At 41.0% G+C, this 18,208-nt stretch overlaps 2 protein-coding genes across 15 annotated transcripts in view; one reads left to right on the top strand and one right to left on the bottom strand.

Moving 5' to 3' along the window:
- Positions 1-7,220, top strand: part of CDC20B (cell division cycle 20B) — a 49,722-nt gene extending 42,502 nt beyond the window's left edge. For 8 of the 14 annotated variants that reach the window (XM_072826452.1, XM_072826446.1, XM_072826450.1 and 5 more), the window contains 3 exons: positions 1-126; positions 773-890; positions 1,677-7,220. In XM_072826452.1, coding sequence (XP_072682553.1) covers positions 1-126; positions 773-890; positions 1,677-1,807 — 375 coding nt within the window. In that variant the 3' untranslated portion in view covers positions 1,808-7,220. The remainder of the gene's footprint in view (positions 127-772; positions 891-1,676) is intronic. The other 6 variants (XM_072826445.1, XM_072826444.1, XM_072826455.1 and 3 more) reach the window with 4 other exon arrangements.
- GZMA (granzyme A) lies at positions 6,622-16,554 on the bottom strand. The gene is made up of 5 exons (XM_072826458.1): positions 16,399-16,554; positions 13,500-13,638; positions 11,846-11,987; positions 11,376-11,645; positions 6,622-9,344 (listed from the first exon to the last, which is right to left on the bottom strand). Exons 1-5 carry the CDS (start codon positions 16,496-16,498, stop codon positions 9,183-9,185), a joined length of 813 nt encoding a protein of 270 aa, XP_072682559.1. The 5' UTR covers positions 16,499-16,554; the 3' UTR covers positions 6,622-9,182.
- Positions 16,555-18,208: the final 1,654 nt, after the last annotated feature.

The raw sequence follows: 18,208 nt of genomic DNA, 5'->3' as shown, positions 1-18,208 counted from the left end.
GCCATGGATTGGTGTCCCTGGCAGTCTGCAGTCCTTGCCGTTGGAGGCGGAATGAGAGATGGGCACTTACGTATCTTGGACATAAACACTGGGCGAAGTATCCAGACCCCGAGCACAAACTCACAGGTAAACATCTCTGCTGGACTTTGCCTTCATTTTGATCTTCCAGAACCTGTGAAAATGATTCCTGAGAGAGTACTGGACTCAAACAAACCTCTTTATACTTGCTGAGGAGGCTACGGGGATTTCAGTTCTTGACAGTTTCTTTCTTTCTTTCAAGATTTTATTTATTTATGAGAGAGAGAGAGAGAGGCAGAGACACAGGCAGAGGGAGAAGCAGGCACCATGCAGGGAGCCTGATACGGGATTCGATCCCGAGTCTCCAGGATCACGCCCTGGGCTGAAGGCAGCGCTAAACCGCTGCGCCACCCGGGCTGCCCAGTTCCTGACAGTTTCTTTTTGTAAAACCTTTATCTGTGAGTTGAAAGCTGAACTGTGTATCCTTCCCTCCCCACTCGATTCCCCACATCTCCCTTCTTTCTCAGCATTGCTTTGACTGTGCTCACATTTGTAGGTTCAATGCACCTAAACCTATTTGTATGCTGAGTCTTCTGTTGGCCTTGGCACTAACAGAATTCCTCTAACACTCTAACCCCGGCTGTGGACTGGAGGATGGATGTGGATAGAGCATACTGCCTAGAATCAGTTCAAAATACATTCACGATGAATCAGATATTGCCATAATTCTGTATTTTTTGGGCCACAATTCCAGATTTGTTCCCTACTCTGGCTGCCTAAGACAAAGGAGATTGCAACTGGCCAAGGTACTCCTCAGAATGATGTGACTACGTGGGCCTGTCCTGGTCTGGCCAGGTCAGGTGGATTTTTTGGTAAGTAAGTGGATGAGTAAAATGCTGCGGACCTATAGCTAAGTGAGATGTCATTGTCAGGAAAAGCCTCAGATGAAAGATTTTTCTCTTCTGGCTCTGTGAAATATTTATTTTACCAGAAGAAAAAAGCCTATACCCACTCCACCTCAGAGTGTGTATAGGTGTTTCTGATTTTGACCAAGACTGTTCATTACTTACAATGGTTATGTCTTCTTGTTGCATATGTGTGTGGATGAAGCAGTGATGATCAGGGATTCTTTCTTTCTTTTTTGAAGATTTAATTTACTCATGAGAGACACAAGGAGAGAGGTGGAGACATATATAGAGGGAGAAGCAGGCTCCCTATGGGGAGCCTGATGCAGGACTCGATCCCAAGACCCTGGGACTATGCCCTGAGCTAAAGGCAGATGCTCAACCACTGAGCCACCCAGGTGCCCCTCAGGAATAGCTTCTAAACTGTTTTTGAGCTCTGGAGTTAGTATTATAACTCATCTTACCTTATTCTGCAGAAGAACCAGCAGTACTGGAATGTGTGGGAGTTTTTACAATTGCATCTGCTATGTCTCAGGCACTTTTGGGGGGGTGTTGAGGATATACATGTAAACAAGACAGATGTTATCTTTGCCTTTATGGACCCTATACTTTAGTGAGAAGAAACAGACCAAAAACCCCAAACGTGTGTGTGTGTGTGTGTGTGTGTGTATGTATATATATATATAACATATCACATATACATATATTTACGTGTCACTAGATAGTGATAATATTAGGACTCTCTCTTTGCAGACTCTGAGAATGCTATCTGGCAACAACAAAACACCCTTAACAGAAAGACTTCCTGCTCCTGCTGCTCAGTCTGGCCTCAGAATGACTTTTATATCCCTAAGCTGTTATATACCTTGAGATTTGGTAAATAAAAACGTATGCAGCTCTTAACAGAGCTACCTGGGTGGCCAGGCATGAATGTAGGAGGGACACTAGTTGATCCTTTGCATATTTTAAACCATAAGATATGCAATTCATGGGATATGTTTTCTGATTAGAGAAATATTTTTAATCAAGCCTTAAACCTGGTTCTCTACAAAACTACAATTCTAGGAGCTAGTTAGATCTTTCAGTGAGGTGGGGGCCTCTGATAGATCCTGGAGTCAATATGCTGATACTTGGAGTGAAGAATGAACATGTCCGGTGCATTTTCTTTTTTGTCTAGCCTTGACAAGCTATAAATTATTCAGTTGTAATGCCTTGTGACTTTTCTGTTGATTGTAGATAGAATTCCAAAGAGTACTTTTAAGCTTTTCTTCTCTTAACATGTTTATAGCTAGAGGAGATGCAGTTCCTTTTGAGCTCTCAGACACTAAAGCTCATCTCTGACCCAGTGGTTTCTTTCACATGCCATATTTTCCCCCAAGGGTTTAGCAGGTGGTTGTTATATGCATATACACATCATGTGGTTAGCATTAAAAAAATGAAATAGAATGGAAATGGAAAAAAATGTAAAAGTATGGTATTATTTTGTGAAACATTTGTTACAGTCGTGCAGCTTCATACACGTGTCTATATATGGGGCCCCTACATAAAATGTAGTTTTGAACTGTGGGTTGTGGTCATAAAGCTTGGAAAATGGTCATGCCTTTCCTTAGTCTCACCCTGTTAATCACAGTTCATGATTCTCTGGGGGGAAAATTCAGGTGAAGAGGCCTCACCCACCTAACTGCAGAAGAAAGAGAACTTACCATCATCCTTGCTCTCAAGGACCAAAAGTTGTAATTGACAAGCTTTGAAACAGGAGTAGGTAACTTTCTAGCCTGTAGGTCTGGCCTTTGCTTTGGTTTCACCAGTCCATAGCACATGCTATGGAAACCATTGATTGGTGGTCTCCTTTATAATGATAGCTGCATAAAGAAAACAAAACTTTCAATCCTTTCAGTGATAATACTCTTGGAATTTAGGGACGTAAATCCTAAAGGATGACCTTTGTTTGAGGTAAAGATGGCATTTCCCACTTAGTCTAGTAAATTAAGATTTTCACTAATAAGAGAGAAGTATTTCAAGAATGCCTTTGCTTCTAATCCAAACTCCATTTTCCTAACAAATTTTGTAAGTAGTTGTCCATTTTTTAAAGTCGAGACACTTTTCAAAGCCTGCTTTGGGATTTGGGATTTTTTTGCCTTTTTTTCCCTTTTCCACCTTTTTCCCCCTTTCTCTTTATCTCAACACATCATAGTAAAGAATGAAAGTATGTTTCTTACCTACTTTGTTTATTGAATTGACTTTTCAAGTTTAATTTAAAACCATTCATGTAATATTCTATATTTACCCTAAGTCAAGTGGTTTTCATTTATATTGCCTTAATTTATAAATGTGTAAAATAAATAAGGGACAGTGGTTTTCCATAGAATAGAGATTCTTTGCTCTGGGTTTGGAGAATGGGCTAAATGGTTAGACCACTGTATTTGATTGTAGTTCTGGCTCTGCCATTAGTTCTGTGACCTGGGACAAGGCAATTGATATTCCTGAATTTTCTTTTTTTCATCTATAAAATAAGGGAGCTACTTTGTATCTATGAATCTACATTTTTTAATGTACTGACACACCCATGGCCAATCCCATGTCTCTTTGGGGGATGTGTATGTGTGCGTGTGCATGTGTACATGCGTGAGTGTGAAGGAGAGCATTAGGGGTGATGTGTGCAGTTGGAAAAAATCCCAAGTGTTTAAGATATGTCTCCCTCAGGAGTGGAATACACATGTGCACTCCTTTCTGTTGAGAATCTGTGTCAGAGCACAAGATTATTTCTGAAATTCTAGATCTCATTTGAGTTGTAAGTTGTACTGGTTCTATGAGATGACCATCCACCTAGCTAGATTTTATCTGTGCCCCCAAATACCTTTTCCATCAAAAACTTATTCCATCTCTTTCCTTCTCCCTATCCTCCTGGCCCCAGCCTTCTTTCATGGAGTCAGTTATGTCTGCTTTGTGCTGAACGTTTAATTTATTAACAGAGTTGGGTTAGGATAGATTTTGCCAAGCATTTTCCAAGGAACATGAGTCACTTGAGATGTTCACATCAGAAGGACTCTGGGCAAATAAGTTGCAGAAATGCTGTCTATTATAGTCTCTTCTCCTCAATAAAGCAGTCTTGAAATAAGGAATTCTGTTTTTTTTTTTTTTTTTTTTTTTTTACCTGGAGCTCCCAAACTAATGTGAACATTAAAAACTTTTCTCATTTTTAATACCTATTAACCTTATATAGAACTACTGTTCCATAGAGTGCTCTTTGGGAGATGATTAGTTAGATAATAACAAAAGCGGTATCGTCTCCAGAATGACATAATTAAGACTTGTGTATACTTTGGGGGAGTGCTTTTTGGATCCTTTCCTACTGGGTTGCCTCAATTTATTTGACTAGCTCCTTAAAACCTGGGTCCCAAGGGGATGACTTTTGGAGAGGATAAGAAGAAGGATGGGATGGGTGGCAGGAGCACACCAGTAGCAATTCCTGACTGTTGGTGGACTAGAGAAGATAGAACTGATAAGGGCCTGGGGCATGAGCTGTGTGGTGGGCTAGAAATGCTCCCCCAACAATATCCTTGTCAAATCCCTGGAAGCTGCAATTGTGATCTTATTTGGCAAAGGGGTCTTTGCTGATGTAATCAAGCCAAGGTTTGTGAGATGAGATCATCCTGGATTATCCAGATGGGCCGTAAATCTGACGACAAGTGTCCTTAGAAGAGATAGACACACAGAGGGCCACATTACCACAGATGCAGAGAACAGAGTGATGTGGCCACAAATCAAAGGTAGGAGGCAAAGATTGGAATGTCTCCCAGAGCCTCCAGAGGGAGCCAGCTCTGCTGACTCCTTGATTCTGAACTTCTGGTCACCAGAACTATGAGAAAATAAATTTCTCTTGTCTCAAGCAGTTTGTGGGAATTTGTTATGGGAACCCTAGGAAACTAAGATAAGGGGGAAGAGCTCTGAAAGGGAAACCCAGTGAAGCAAAATCTCAGCCACATTCTGATGCTGCTCATAGTCAGCCACAGCAAAGGCACAGTGGGAGCGCCAGCTCCAAACATGGCAGGTTTCAGAGAAGCCTTCATCCTGGGATGGCGTATGTGGCTGCCACCTCAGCAACAGACCTTATAATATAGGACATGAACTGTCTTATCTTCTTCCCACAGGCCACAGAGGCAGAGTGTTGCACCTGGCTTTGAGTCCAGATCAGACCCGAGTGTTTTCTGCTGCAGCTGATGGTACAGCCTGTGTATGGAACTGCTGTCGCTCAGCCCTCCTATGAGCTCTGGTTTCTTCACTTCGAAGTGAGAATAACGACAGTGGCCTTGTCTTCTCCATGAGGTTGTTGTGAGGATCAAATAAGATGAAGTGCTTTTCCTGAGGTGAATGTCTGTTCTCCTGACCTTCTCTCTCAGGTTACTTTATTTGCTCTGTTCCTCCAGTTGCATTTCCCAGATGTTGTCTTTGCCTCTTCTCTATTTTCCCCTCTCTCATTCTGATCTTTTCTTCCTCCTTTTTCATTTTTTTAAATCTCTATCTCTTCCTTATTAGGGATGCATTTCCACTGCAATAGTCAAAATATCTATAGCAGAGATTTCCAAACATTTTTTCCCACTTGACTTTTCTCCCAAGCTCCAGCCTCATAGAAATGCCTCTGGATATTTCCTTTCTAAGATATTTCCTGTCTTTAGCTCAAACAAAATATATTAAAAACATAACTTATTCACTTGAAAAATATTGACCAAAATCCTACTATAAGCTAGACAGTATGTTAAGCATGCACATTATTTCCTCTCAAAATGAGATCCTCTGTAGGATTCCTTTGTCCCTCTTCATGGTCTCATCCTTATCCTGGTCATCCCATCATTCTGGGAGCTTCCTAATTATTTTGCTCCATGCTTACTTTGGTTATTCTTTGTTCTCTTTTGTTTCATCCTAGTCATGTCCTGAATACCTAATGACCACTCAGTTGTAATTCCTTCTAACTGGTTTTCTTGTCTTTATTCTTCATGGGTCTCCATTCCACTGTTAGGTTACATTTCTAAAAGCATGATGGTGATCTTCTCAGCTACCTGTTCAGAAACTCTCAGTGACTCCCTATTACCTAAACCCTTTACCTCAACCTTAGGGTTCTGAGCCCAGAATTCGAAGTTAGGGAATCTGCGCTTATCTTGGCTCTGCCATAAAGTAAGTGACCTCGGGTATATCTTAACATTTACAAGAATAGGAATTTGGATTTGATAATTACTAAGCTTTTTTTAAATAATAAATTTATTTTTTATTGGTGTTCAATTTGCCAACATACAGAATAACACCCAGTGCTCATCCCGTCAAGTGCCCCCCTCAGTGCCTGCCACCCAGTCACCCCCACCCCCCACCCTCCTCCCCTTCCACCACCCCTTCCACCACCCCTAGTTCGTTTCCCAGAGTTAGGAGTCTTCCATGTTCTGTCTCCCTTTTTGATATTTCCTACCCATTTCTTCTCCCTTTCCCTCTATTCCCTTTCACTATTATCTATATTCCCCAAATGAATGAGACCATATAATGTTACTAAGCTTTTTTAAGGCTCAGTCGGGCCACTGTGTTCTCTTTTTAAGTAGGCTCCATACCCAGCATGGAGTCCAATATGGGGATTTGAACTCACAACTCTGAGATCAAGACCTGAGCTGAGATCAAGAGTCAGGCTCTCAACTGACTGAGCCACCCAGGCATCTCTGTTCTATTTTTTAAATGTTAATCTTCACTCACACTCATCTCCTGTGTTGATCCTGGGATAAGTCTTGTGATTTCCTGCCTTGTGTCTTTGTTGGAGCTTTTCTTCTGGTCTGGAATTCTACTATCCTCTTCCTTATCTTTGCTCATCTAAGTCTTAACTTCTCCAGAAAGTGTTTTGAGATGATGTTACTTGGGTTTGAACTCTTGGCATCAGTCTATACCACCAATTTGATATTAATGTACTATTCATATCAAGATATGAACATTTCTTGTTCCCTAAGGACTTCCATATACCCACCCTCAGTCAGCACCTCTCCATTATTGTGACCGCTATCACTATAGATTAGTTTTGTCTTATGCTGACCTGCAGATAAATGGAGCCATACATTATACATTCTTTTTGTCTGACTTCTTTCACTACTATTAAGTTTGTGATATTAATTCATGTTGTTACATGTAGCTGTAGGTTTTTTCTTTGCTGTGTAGTATTCCATTGTATAAATGTACAACTGCTTATCCATTTTGTTGTGGGTAAATATTTGAGCTACTTTCAGGTTTGAGTTTTAAGAATAAAGTTGTGGAGTGCCTGGGTGTCTCCGTTGGTTAAGGATCTAACTCTTGATTTTTGGCTCAGGTCATGATCTCAGGGGAATGAAATCAAGCCTCATGTCAGGCTCTGCACTTAGTGGGGAGTCTGCTTGGGATTCTCTCTCTCCCTCTCCCTTAATACCTCACCCTCCTCTCATGCTCTTTCTAAAAAAAATAAATCTATTTTTCAAAAAAAGATAAAGTTGCAATGCACATTCTTAAACAATCTTTGGTGGACAAAAGCACTCATTTCTGTTGGGCATATACCCAGGCATGGGATCGCTAGGTGAATGAATATATGTCCATTGAGTTTTAAGTAGTCATTGCCAGCTTTCCTAAGAAGTATCAGTTTACACTTCCATCAGCAACAAGTGAAGTTTCCATGCTCCTGCTTTTTAAGTGGACTTCAAAATCTGTAATGTTGCCAGTAGGGGATATCCCATCCTCCTATTGCTAAGTACTATTAGGGATTATAGCACTTCACAATACAAAATAGGGATTATAGCAGGTATGCACAGTAGTATCATCCTAATGACCTTCTTAGAGCCTCTAGTGTTAGATATTAGCACCAGACCTCACTTTTTAGTGTAGGGATTCCCATCCTCAGGTGCGTATTGGAATCATTGGGGAGATTATATAAAGAATACGATGTCCTGGGTTTCACTGAATACAATTAAATAAAAATTTCTAGAAGTGGGGCCTGAGCATTTGTAATTGAACTATGCTCCCTTCTTTAAGAGGCTGTCTCTTGGAGCTGATGTGTGTCTTGGTTTGAGTGTACTGTGTGTGTGTGTGTGTGTGTGTGTGTATACTTGGAACTGATGGAAATGGAAGGAATCCATTCACATAATCACATTTTGAAGTGGCTGCTGGACTGATGACTACCCACTGAGTTCAATGTGCTGAATAACAACATAGGGGGTTTTCAGATTTTTCAAGGAAACCTTGAGCACTTACTCCCTAGTATGTGATGCCAGCCACTGTAAACATTGTGTTCGCTGGACCCAACCCAGGATCAGGGATGAGGAGAACCAAGATATCACCTAGATAATCAAAGGCTTATATGCAAACTAATGAGATAGGAGACTGACTTTCTGCTGTATACTTTTCTTGTCTGGGCCAAGTGCATCATTTCTGTCTCCTAGAATTTTAATTTCTTTTTTTAAAGATTATTTATTTACTTATTCATGAGAGACACAGAGAGAAAGGCAGAGACATAGGCAGAAGGAGAAGCAGGCTCTCCCATGGGGAGCCTGATGGAGGATTCGATCCCAGGACCCTGGGATCACGACCTGAGCTGAAGGCAGATACTCAAACACTGAGCCACCCAGATGCCCCTAGAATTTTAATTTCTACTTCTCACTTGCCTTTGGAAAACACTATAAGATATTTCCTCCCCTAGTTCTTTCTTAGACTCAAGTTCTTACAGATAAATGGATATATAGACAGCACATGTGGATGTGGTGTAATGGCCTTAGAAGTGCAAACTCATTTCCTTTTAACCCAAATGCTCCAGAATGGCTGTTCCTGTTTCCTGCAGAATTGCTGAGCCCATCACTGTATTTATTACTAGACAGATATGACCTTATCGTCACTCCTGCTCATTGGGACAATGAGTTATTCAAGCAAAGTACGTATGCCGATTGACACATGGACGACACTGTTGACATTGGTTCCCTCATCTCTCCCTTGCAATATCCATAAGGTTGTCATATCACTCTGCTTCACTTTGCCAGTGCAGATCTTCTGCCCACTAAAGTTAAAGGAGAAATGGGTCCAATTACATAAATTGATTTTATTTATGCTAAGAGTAAGAAATCACAGCAGGTGCCCATCCTGTAAATGATGAATCACAAAATTCTACTCTCGAAACCGATACTATACTACATGTTAACTAACTGGAATGTAAATAAAAATTTGAAGCAAACAGTGAAAAAAGAAGTGACAGCAGATGAAATGAAATACAATTATCTAAACTACCCCCTTCATAGTCTTATTTATCCAGCTGAGATACTTCTGTGACAGAAAAGTATAGATGCCGGGTCCTCGAGGGTCTCCGCATTTCCCTGGAAGGCCAAAAGCAGTAACGCCTCTAAAAATACCCTCACATATCAAAGGGCTTCCAGAATCTCCCTGGAAGAAAACAAGAGAGGTAGTGGGGATCAGCACGGAACATGATCACTGGTAAACGGAAAAAATTCTATTTAACGTGCAACATTCAATGTGGAGTTAAGATCAACCTTGACTTAAATGAAAATTAGTGCTGAAGAGCCCAAAATATTTGGAAATATTTTAATATGTTAAAATTGGCATACTTAATTTATTTATGAACCAGTGAATGTAAAATAAAACTTGTATTGTTGCTTATGTTATCCGATAATTTTGAGACTGATTCTGCTTTAGAAAGGAAGCCCTCCTATTTGTTATTTTCTTAAAATGCTTAATAACTCAAGGGGTAAATGGTCTAATGCAGATGGGATGTTGAAGTAAAGAGTAAGCACCATGTTTTCTAGTTTCTCTAGCACATTAACTGTTTTCCCAAAGGAACAAAACCAAAGCAACTTTTCCCTTCATCCTGTCAAAGAAACAGAAATTGCTCCCCTAAATCCCTTTGGAGCATCTGACACTAGATGAGAGCTCCTGGAAACCAGTGATTATACTTCAGAGCTAATGGGCTCCTCCAGCAGAGAGGCTTCAGTTAGCTGTGAGTCACTGCTTTATGTCCTGACTGTGCCATCTACTGTGTGACCCTGCATGGAACTCTAGAATCAGCATATTTAAATGTATTTGAGATCTAGAGTCCAAAGTGGACATTTCACTGCTCTGGCTTTAGGGAAGATCATGGGTGCTAGACAGATGACCACTGAGGCACATACATAGAGCTCTGCGAATGCCAGGTTCTGAGGGCCCAACTCCTTCCCAGTCATATGAAGGCATCAGCAATCCCTCCTTTTCAGGCAAAAATTGGCCGATGAGTGTATGAACTAAGGAAATATGTGAGAGCCTGGGACCCCTCCCGGACAGATATACGTCACACAGGGCATGAAATTTTCATAATGAGTCCTTTAGGTTTATTTCATCCACGGCCAATTCTAAGGGGGTCTTGGGCACTAAGAGAATGGAAGAATGATCACTAAGCTTTGACCCTAGAGGGTGGCTGTGGAGAGGGACAGGCATACTGGGATGCTGCTTTGGCCTCAGGATGTTTCCTGTGGTTCCAAGGGCATGGAAGTTCTGGGTTCCTGCATTGCCAGCGTGATGGATGAGGGGAGGGGAGGAAGGAGGGAGAGCAAAGGAGAGAAAGTGGAAAGGTATAGAGGACGAATGTTATCTCTTCCTGGGATTTGCCTAGCCTTGGTCCTGAAATCAAGCCATTCAGATTCTGCAGGTGTTTGGACAAGCTTCTGGGAAGAACAGAGCTCCCTGGATCTCTCAGTCTCTGACTCAAACTCCCAGACAACCTACATTGCAACTCCTCTTCAGAGGAGGCCCTTACAGGGTCTTTGGGAAAGGTGAGAAATGATAAACTTGGCTTAAAATTTTGTAAGGTGTCTCTGCTACTTCAATCTTTAAGCAGGGCCCTGGCCTGGTGCTTCTCAGGGAACTCTGGGACGGACGCTTGCACAGTCTCTGCATGGGTCACATTTGGAAGTTGTTTCCTGGGGACTGAGCTTGGCTCTAGGGAGCTGTAGAATCTGGCCAGAGATCCGTAGTCAGGCTTGGAAAGGACAGGCATTTCAGACTTGCTTGGTTACATGGCAGGTGAATTTTGAGGGGAGTGTTGAGGTGGGGGAAACAGCACTGAACGCCCTAGAGGAACCCTGACTTCAGCTCTCCTGGATGGTACATATTTCCAAACTGAGATCTGTATACTTTTGTATGAAAAACGAGAAAACAACTGCTTTTCAGTGTCTGTGTGTGTGTGTTTATGTAACATCAAGATGTAGTAGGTCAACCCATGCATCTGTAATGAACTCGTTTCTGATGAGCAACTTATTTGAGCTGAGAACATTAATTTATTTGGCGTTTTATAAAATTTCCATTAAAAAAAGCACTAGGACCTTGTGGAAGCCAACGCCGTAACAAGACAAAGCATGATGTGACGTGTTCTTTATCTGCCTGACTTACTCCAACAGCTACAACATGGGATCTTATTTCACTTACGTTGCACGAGTCTTTTCCACCATTGAGGCTGCCGGCACAGATCATATTCAGTCCAATCACAGGATTATAATTATAGTGCTTTTCATCATTGCAGATTCTTCTGTTTATGACGGTGATATTGACTTCTCTCAGAGTGTCAGACTGAGGGGAGTTATTGTGAATTCTTCCCCAGCCTGCGACTCGACACATGGTTCCCGGTTTCACATCATCCCCCCTCTTGGGGAGCCGGAGGATACTCACTTTTTTATTAACTTTTGCTTTTTTCTTCAGCTGTTAGAAGACAATCATGAAGACTTAACAAAATGAGAGCATTTAAATGTTCATATTTCCGCTTAAATTCTAGCCCAACCTTTGGCGGATTCCATTATGTAGCTATGGTCTTTAGGTAGAGGGCACAGAGGAAAGAAAGAATTTCCATCTTGGAGGCCAGAGGAGGTTCTGTGACTTTGAAGTCATTTAAAGGTACATACCTGTAAAAGTTTCAGATCCCCCTCATGTGTGTCCGGGTCAAAGCACGGATAGGGAAACTCTTTCTTAACAAACATTATCTGTTTTTCCGACTCCTTCTTGGTGATTGAGTGAGCTCCAAGAATGACCTGGGAATTTTTGTCCCTGAAAACAGACACAACACTATTAACTGGGTTTACTCTTTATGTCAGGAGCTGAGCCTATTAAGTGACAGCCTTACTGTCTCATTTGTAAATATACAATCTGTGGCATTACTTGTTTGTAGCTCAGAAAGAAAAAAACATGTACTTTAAAGAATAAGAAGTTGTTTATGAATCTAGTATCGTCACCATGAGCTTCTTTGTCACCTGCTAAACTAGGTTCTCCGAAAAACAAGAGAATTCCATGGCATCTAGGCCTCCTCATTCTCCTTGAGCCTTGATAAAGTCAGGTTACCAAATACTGGAAAACAAAGGTCTCAGGAGCCTAGAGATGGAAGTAAAAGGCACCCAGTAGTTATAGAGGAATGCACTGAAGTGATCTTTGTAAGAGAACAACACACTCAAATGGGAAAATTTTCAGAAATATGTCTGCCCGATGAAGGACCCTATTTGCATGGCACTGAGTGTGTCTATATTGGGGGGATGGTGATCTGAAGCAGGGGCCCAGGATTCTTTCTTTGTTTTACTCCCTGCTAAAGGTTCATTTTGGTTAATAAAATCAAAATACTCAGGGGTCCCCTGGCTGGCTCAGTTAAGTAGAACCTGCACCTTTTGATCTCAGGGTTGTGAGTTCAAGCTCCATGTTGGGCATGGAGCCTACTTAAAAAGATACTCTCTGGTGTGTTAATAATTAAGGTTATCATCATTCACAACCTAGTATAAATGAAACCAACCAGATAGTCACACTGTCATTTTTCTATTATGTCAGCTGATGTGAGTTTCACCTAAGAAACTAGAATAGTAGTTTCAGTAGAGCATACCTTGATGATGAAATGTTCTATACATCTGCCCTGTCCAATGTGGTAGCCACTAATCATATGTGGCTACTGAGGGCCTGAATTGTGGCCAGTGTCAACAAGGAACTAAATTTGTAATTATATTTAACTTTAATTTAAATTCATAGATCCACATGTAAATTCAAATAATCAATATGACAGTAGTCACTATATTGGGCAGCCCAGGTTGAGGGGCTTGATTTAGGGAATGGAGGAAAGGCTAGGACTAGAAGAGCTTTGAAGGTAGTGGTCAGCAAGGGTTAAGAGATGGCTAAGGTGTGAGAGAAGTTCATAAAGGTTTTAGAAACAAGCTTTCTTCACTTGACTGTTGTGTTCAGGTTCCCGAGGAGACATTTAATTTTACCCTCCCATACTGTGGTTAATTCTCTCTAGTTATGAAGTCAAGACCAGAAGCAAAGCCTTGCAGCATCCAGACCCAGCAGCTCTATAGAAGTCTGACACAAAGCATGTGGGTGCTTACTGGGGATTCCTCAATGGCTGATACTTTGGGGCCGAGTCTGGGCTTACCTCCCTGTGGGGGTAAAGCAGTTTCCCAGAGATTTAAGTGATGTGAAGATATATGTGAGCTTCCTGTGGTTTTAGTGAGATTTATTCTCTTTATTAATATTCCCCTAAATGAGAATATCTCCACAAACATTTTTCAGAACCCAAGCACTTACAGGACACAGTGAGCTGCTGTCAATACCCAGTCTTCTGCAATCAGGGCTCCAGCACATATTTTTTTTCCTTTAAGTAGCACCATGTAGGGTCTTGAATGAGGACTCACTTGATTTCCTCCAATAATTTCTACACAGAAATCTGTTAAAAAGAAAAAGACAACTCCTATCAGTGCCCACCTTAAAGAGCTCTACTTAAAGTTATGTTCCTAAGACCAGAAATACTTTTCCTGCTTGGAGAGGAAACAGGTGACACAGCATCCCCCCACTCTCCCCTCATGCAGATGTAAATCCCATTCCTGTTGGACTCCCTGAGAGGAGTCTGTTCTTTCATCCATGGAAGCTATGCCATTGGCAGTCTAGGGATTATCAGGCTGGAAATATGCCACAAACTCTGACCTCGAGCCTCAGGGCTTGCAAAGGGCAAAAAGCTGTGCAATGGTTTGGCACAGTTGCTAAGGAGATGCTAGTGATGATGACAACCTTGAGTGCACTCCCCCTTCCTCCCTTCTGGCTGAGTATTAATCTGGTGGAAACAGAATAGTTTTTAGAGGCTGGAAAACTGCCCTTTTGTTTTTGTAAAAACACACAGCTTATAAACTGATAAGCTTTTTGTTGTGCCCCTACCTATAAGTTCTTTGGTCCTTGTGAGACTCTGTTTCATTGAGATTTGTACTCTCCTCATTCATAAGTTGAAGAATAATATCTACTGCCCTGGGGTGCCTGGGTGGCTCAGTGATTGAGCATCTGCCTTTGGCTCAGGTCAAGATCCTGGGGTCCTGGGATTGAGTCCCACATCAGGCTCCCTGTGTGGAGCCTGCTTCTCTCCCTCTATGTCTCTGCCTCTCTCTCTCTGTATCTCATGAATAAATAAATAAAATCTTAAAAAATGCATCTATGCCACCTTGGGCTCCCCTTCAACCTGCAGACTGAAATACACGGTTTAACCCAACAGCTTTTCCAATGAGGTAGGAGACGGGAGGAGAGAAGATGCTGGAAGGAGAGAACTGTGCCTTAGTCAAATTTCCTTGATGACAGAGCAGGAGTACAGCTCCTGTTCATTATTAGAGACAATAGGCCTGCACACAGGCATACCACCCATGATGGTTTAGCAATCCCGTGCCTCTGTGATACACATTTAGTCCTTCACCTCCTGTGCCAGATGTTCTTGGATTCTCCTAAAATATTTCTTTTGGCCACTGGCTGAGACTCATGGTTTCTTAAATAGGGCACAGTGCCTTTTGCTCCCTTAATAATGCTGACTCCCTGCCAAAGTCACAGTAAGATGCAAAAGATGAGGGCGAGGGAAGGGGAAGAATGGTCCTGAGGGCTCCAATTTCCAGAAGCATGTTGGGAAGGGGAAAGATGAGGCTTTAACAGTTAAAGGACAAGAAGCCCAGAAAACTTCCCTCCCATATCAGCTTTTCCTTGGGTGAGTCATGCATGGAAAGATTTTTAAAGGCGCATCTTTGGACCTTGTGGGTTGCAGAAGTCATAAACTCAATAGAATAACTTTATTTGACAGAATCACTTGCTTGGTGAGCACATCCACCAGCCTCAGAAAAAAAAAAAAAAAAGTCAACATCTGCAACCAATCATCCCTAAAAGGGTAAAGGTAGAGGTTAGAGCAGGTGAGAAACTTTTGGAAACTAGCAATTCTTGTTCCTCACCCAGAATCAAAATAAATGAGAATCTCGGGAGCTGGGGCTGGATGTAAGTATTGTTTAAAAAGACCTCCAGAGTATTCTAATGTGTGGCAGAGTTGAGACTGCTGGGCCAGAGCATCAAGTCTTACTTTGCTCTATCTATCCTTTTTATGGGCCCACATTGCTCTCTTTGACCACAGGAAACAAAGCATTGCAGAACAAGCTGCCTTTGTTGTTTCCGTTTAAGAAAAGCTGTAACTGGATTTTTTAAATCTACTCTGTTTTCAATGTTGTGGAGGATTTAACATGCCTGAACACAGTCATACTATGCCATGCTTATGCTATGCCTGCCCTTTTGTCCCAAATGTGCTGCAATCTTGTTATTTTAAAAATTTCTTCTCATTTTTAGGTGCAAGATAAACCATAGAACTTTCTTGGGAATTCCTGGTGAGACAGGTTTTTGCACCAACCCCTGACCACCATTCCCACCTCCAAAAGTTGACAGACCTTGGGATGAAGCCATGGTTGCTTCTTGTCAGTGCACTTTAGGCAGCCATAGAGCAGAAGGTTTTCAAGGAAAATCTAAAGCCACTCAGGGGCTATAACCCATCTTCTGATAATGCCATGAGCTTCACAGCATTTCAGATTGATGCCCATGTAGTTCATCTAAAACCAGGCATGTTGATTACTACTTAGTATGCCAAAGAATTAACGTAATACAAAATATCATAGCACTTCCAAAGAGTCAGTGTGGTGACATTCCCAATGGCACACTAGCCTAGAGAAATGATATAAATTCAGATCGTTTCTGATTTGTTTTGGGTGACCTAAGTCAAGTCAGGTTTTTTTTTTTTTTTTTTTTTTTTTTTTAACTTTTGTTTAGAACCATCTAGGTATTTTCTGCAGCAAGAAAGGAAAGAACGCCACTATTCCTTTCCTGAGAGGTACTATCTATTTTCCTCACTCATGCATTTTTGTTTATTTGGTTGCGTTGACATTGTCTTTTTGGCAACTTTCAAGTCATAAATTGGCAGCAGTAAGCACCAGTGGTTCTATTATTTTTTTGTGAAGAAATTTTAAAGAGGAAAGAAAGATTTTTTTCCTTCTAAAATAAAGATATAGAACCCAAGGGAGAATATTAAAGCATGGGGAACAAATATCTCCTCTTATATCTACCTATTATTGCCAAAAGTTTGCTGAAAGTCTGCTCCACTTTGCTTGATGGATATAATGGAAATGATGAGAATCAATCTTACCTCCAGGAACCAGCAGGAGAAAAATAGCAATGGAGAAAGAGGATGCCGGAAACGTGCATGAGTTCCTCATTGTGGCTGCTGTCCCCACATCAATCGGCATGGAAATCTGTGTTAGTTCTTGACTGACTGTATCTATATATTGAGGGTACAAAGGATGTGGTTTTCTTTCTTTCCAATTTCAAAGTTGAGCCTTCAGAAATGAAACACAAGTGAGAACAGTGAATAATTGCTCATAACCAGTGGGTATGCTTTCCTATGCTAGGACAGCTGAGGGAGGAAAGGACAACTCTGTAGTGTGGGTGGGGGCGAGAGGACCTTCTTGCCTTCAGAACACAGTCCAAAAAAGAGACTCTAACATGTCTCGGGAGGAATTTGGAGGATTCTAGCTTTCATCAGCAGTAATACCGTCTTCCATATCCTCTAATGGAACTGTTGCGATTTAAATTAGAGCTTTGAAAAAAAAAAAAACTGGTCAGCAACCACAGTTTTTTCTAATTATCTCCTTGGGTTATATAAGGACTAACAGGACAAGGGCAAGTGGAGATGCAGGAGAGAGTCTTATTTATTAATAAGCTCCTGCTAGATTTTCCTTCCCCATTTTGTGGAGGATAATTTATTGTGCCCCTCTCTGAAGTCTGTGGCAGGTGTGGAGACAGAGAAGGTGGGGGTAGGGAGTGTCTGGTCTTTTCAGCCCTCTGTGTTTCCCTTGATTGTTTGATTATACATCTTGAGATACAAGAAAGATACTGAGTTTCCCTTTCCTCCCATCCTCCTTCCCTTTCTCTTTCCCTCCCTCTCCCTGCCCCACTTTCTTCCTTCTTTCTGGATTTAGATAAAGGAAAATGGTAGTCAGACATGGCTATTTTGTTCTAACACTGAGGAATGTCTTTCTTTAAGACAGATGAACCTCAGTCCCTCAAGGAACAATATATATATATATATATATATATTTTTTTTTTAAGGAACAATATTCAATATGCTTTTTATTGCAAATATGTTTTTTTTTCTGAGCTAAGGATGTGGTCTTTATTATAATACATATGGTTATATGTTCTTTCAGGGTGTTTGGTGTTACACCAACCATCTCCAGAGTTAACATGCTGATAACTCAGACTAGTGGTTTTTCAGAAATCACATGATCATTTGAGGGATCCCTACTGAGACCCCTATGTTTCCTTTTCTCCAGAGATTACTAGTGCATCAAAAGTTAATCATTTCTGGTAATAGCAATGGGCTATCCAGCCTCCGATTCTGGTAAGTAATTTTAGTGAAGACTTAAAGTTAAAACTTGATTGACTATAGCTACCAAACATTTCTCAAAGGAAACAGTGACAAACCTGTTTTTTGTTGTTGTTGTTGTTGTTGTTGTTTTTTAATGTGAACATGGTAGCCATTCCCTCATTCATGTTGAGTTTTAAGACCCTTATGAAATATATTTTATATACCACTAATTTTACCCATGTAAAATTTATAATTCAACAAAATTATATTTCAAAATTTATAATTCAATTTTTAGTATATTTACTGAGTTGTGCAACCATTTTAGAACATATTCATCATTCTGCAAAGAAGCTTTGTATACATTAGTGGTCACTATATAACCCACCAGAGTTACCATATAATCCAGATGACTGAGTTATATGGTAACTCTAAGTTTCATTCTGAGGAACTTCTAAACTGTTTTCCAAAGTGGCTACACCATTTTATATTCCCATTGACATTGTATGAAGGTTCCAATCTTCAACATTGTAGAAGGTTTGTACATTATTATTAATACTTGTTGTTTGATAATTGCTATTCTAATGGGTGT

The sequence above is a fragment of the Canis lupus genome, chromosome 5, assembly GCF_048164855.1.
Source record: "Canis lupus baileyi chromosome 5, mCanLup2.hap1, whole genome shotgun sequence".
NCBI lineage: Eukaryota > Metazoa > Chordata > Mammalia > Carnivora > Canidae > Canis > Canis lupus.
Note: the sequence above shows the minus strand (reverse complement) of the source record. Positions and strands in the feature narration are given on the sequence as shown.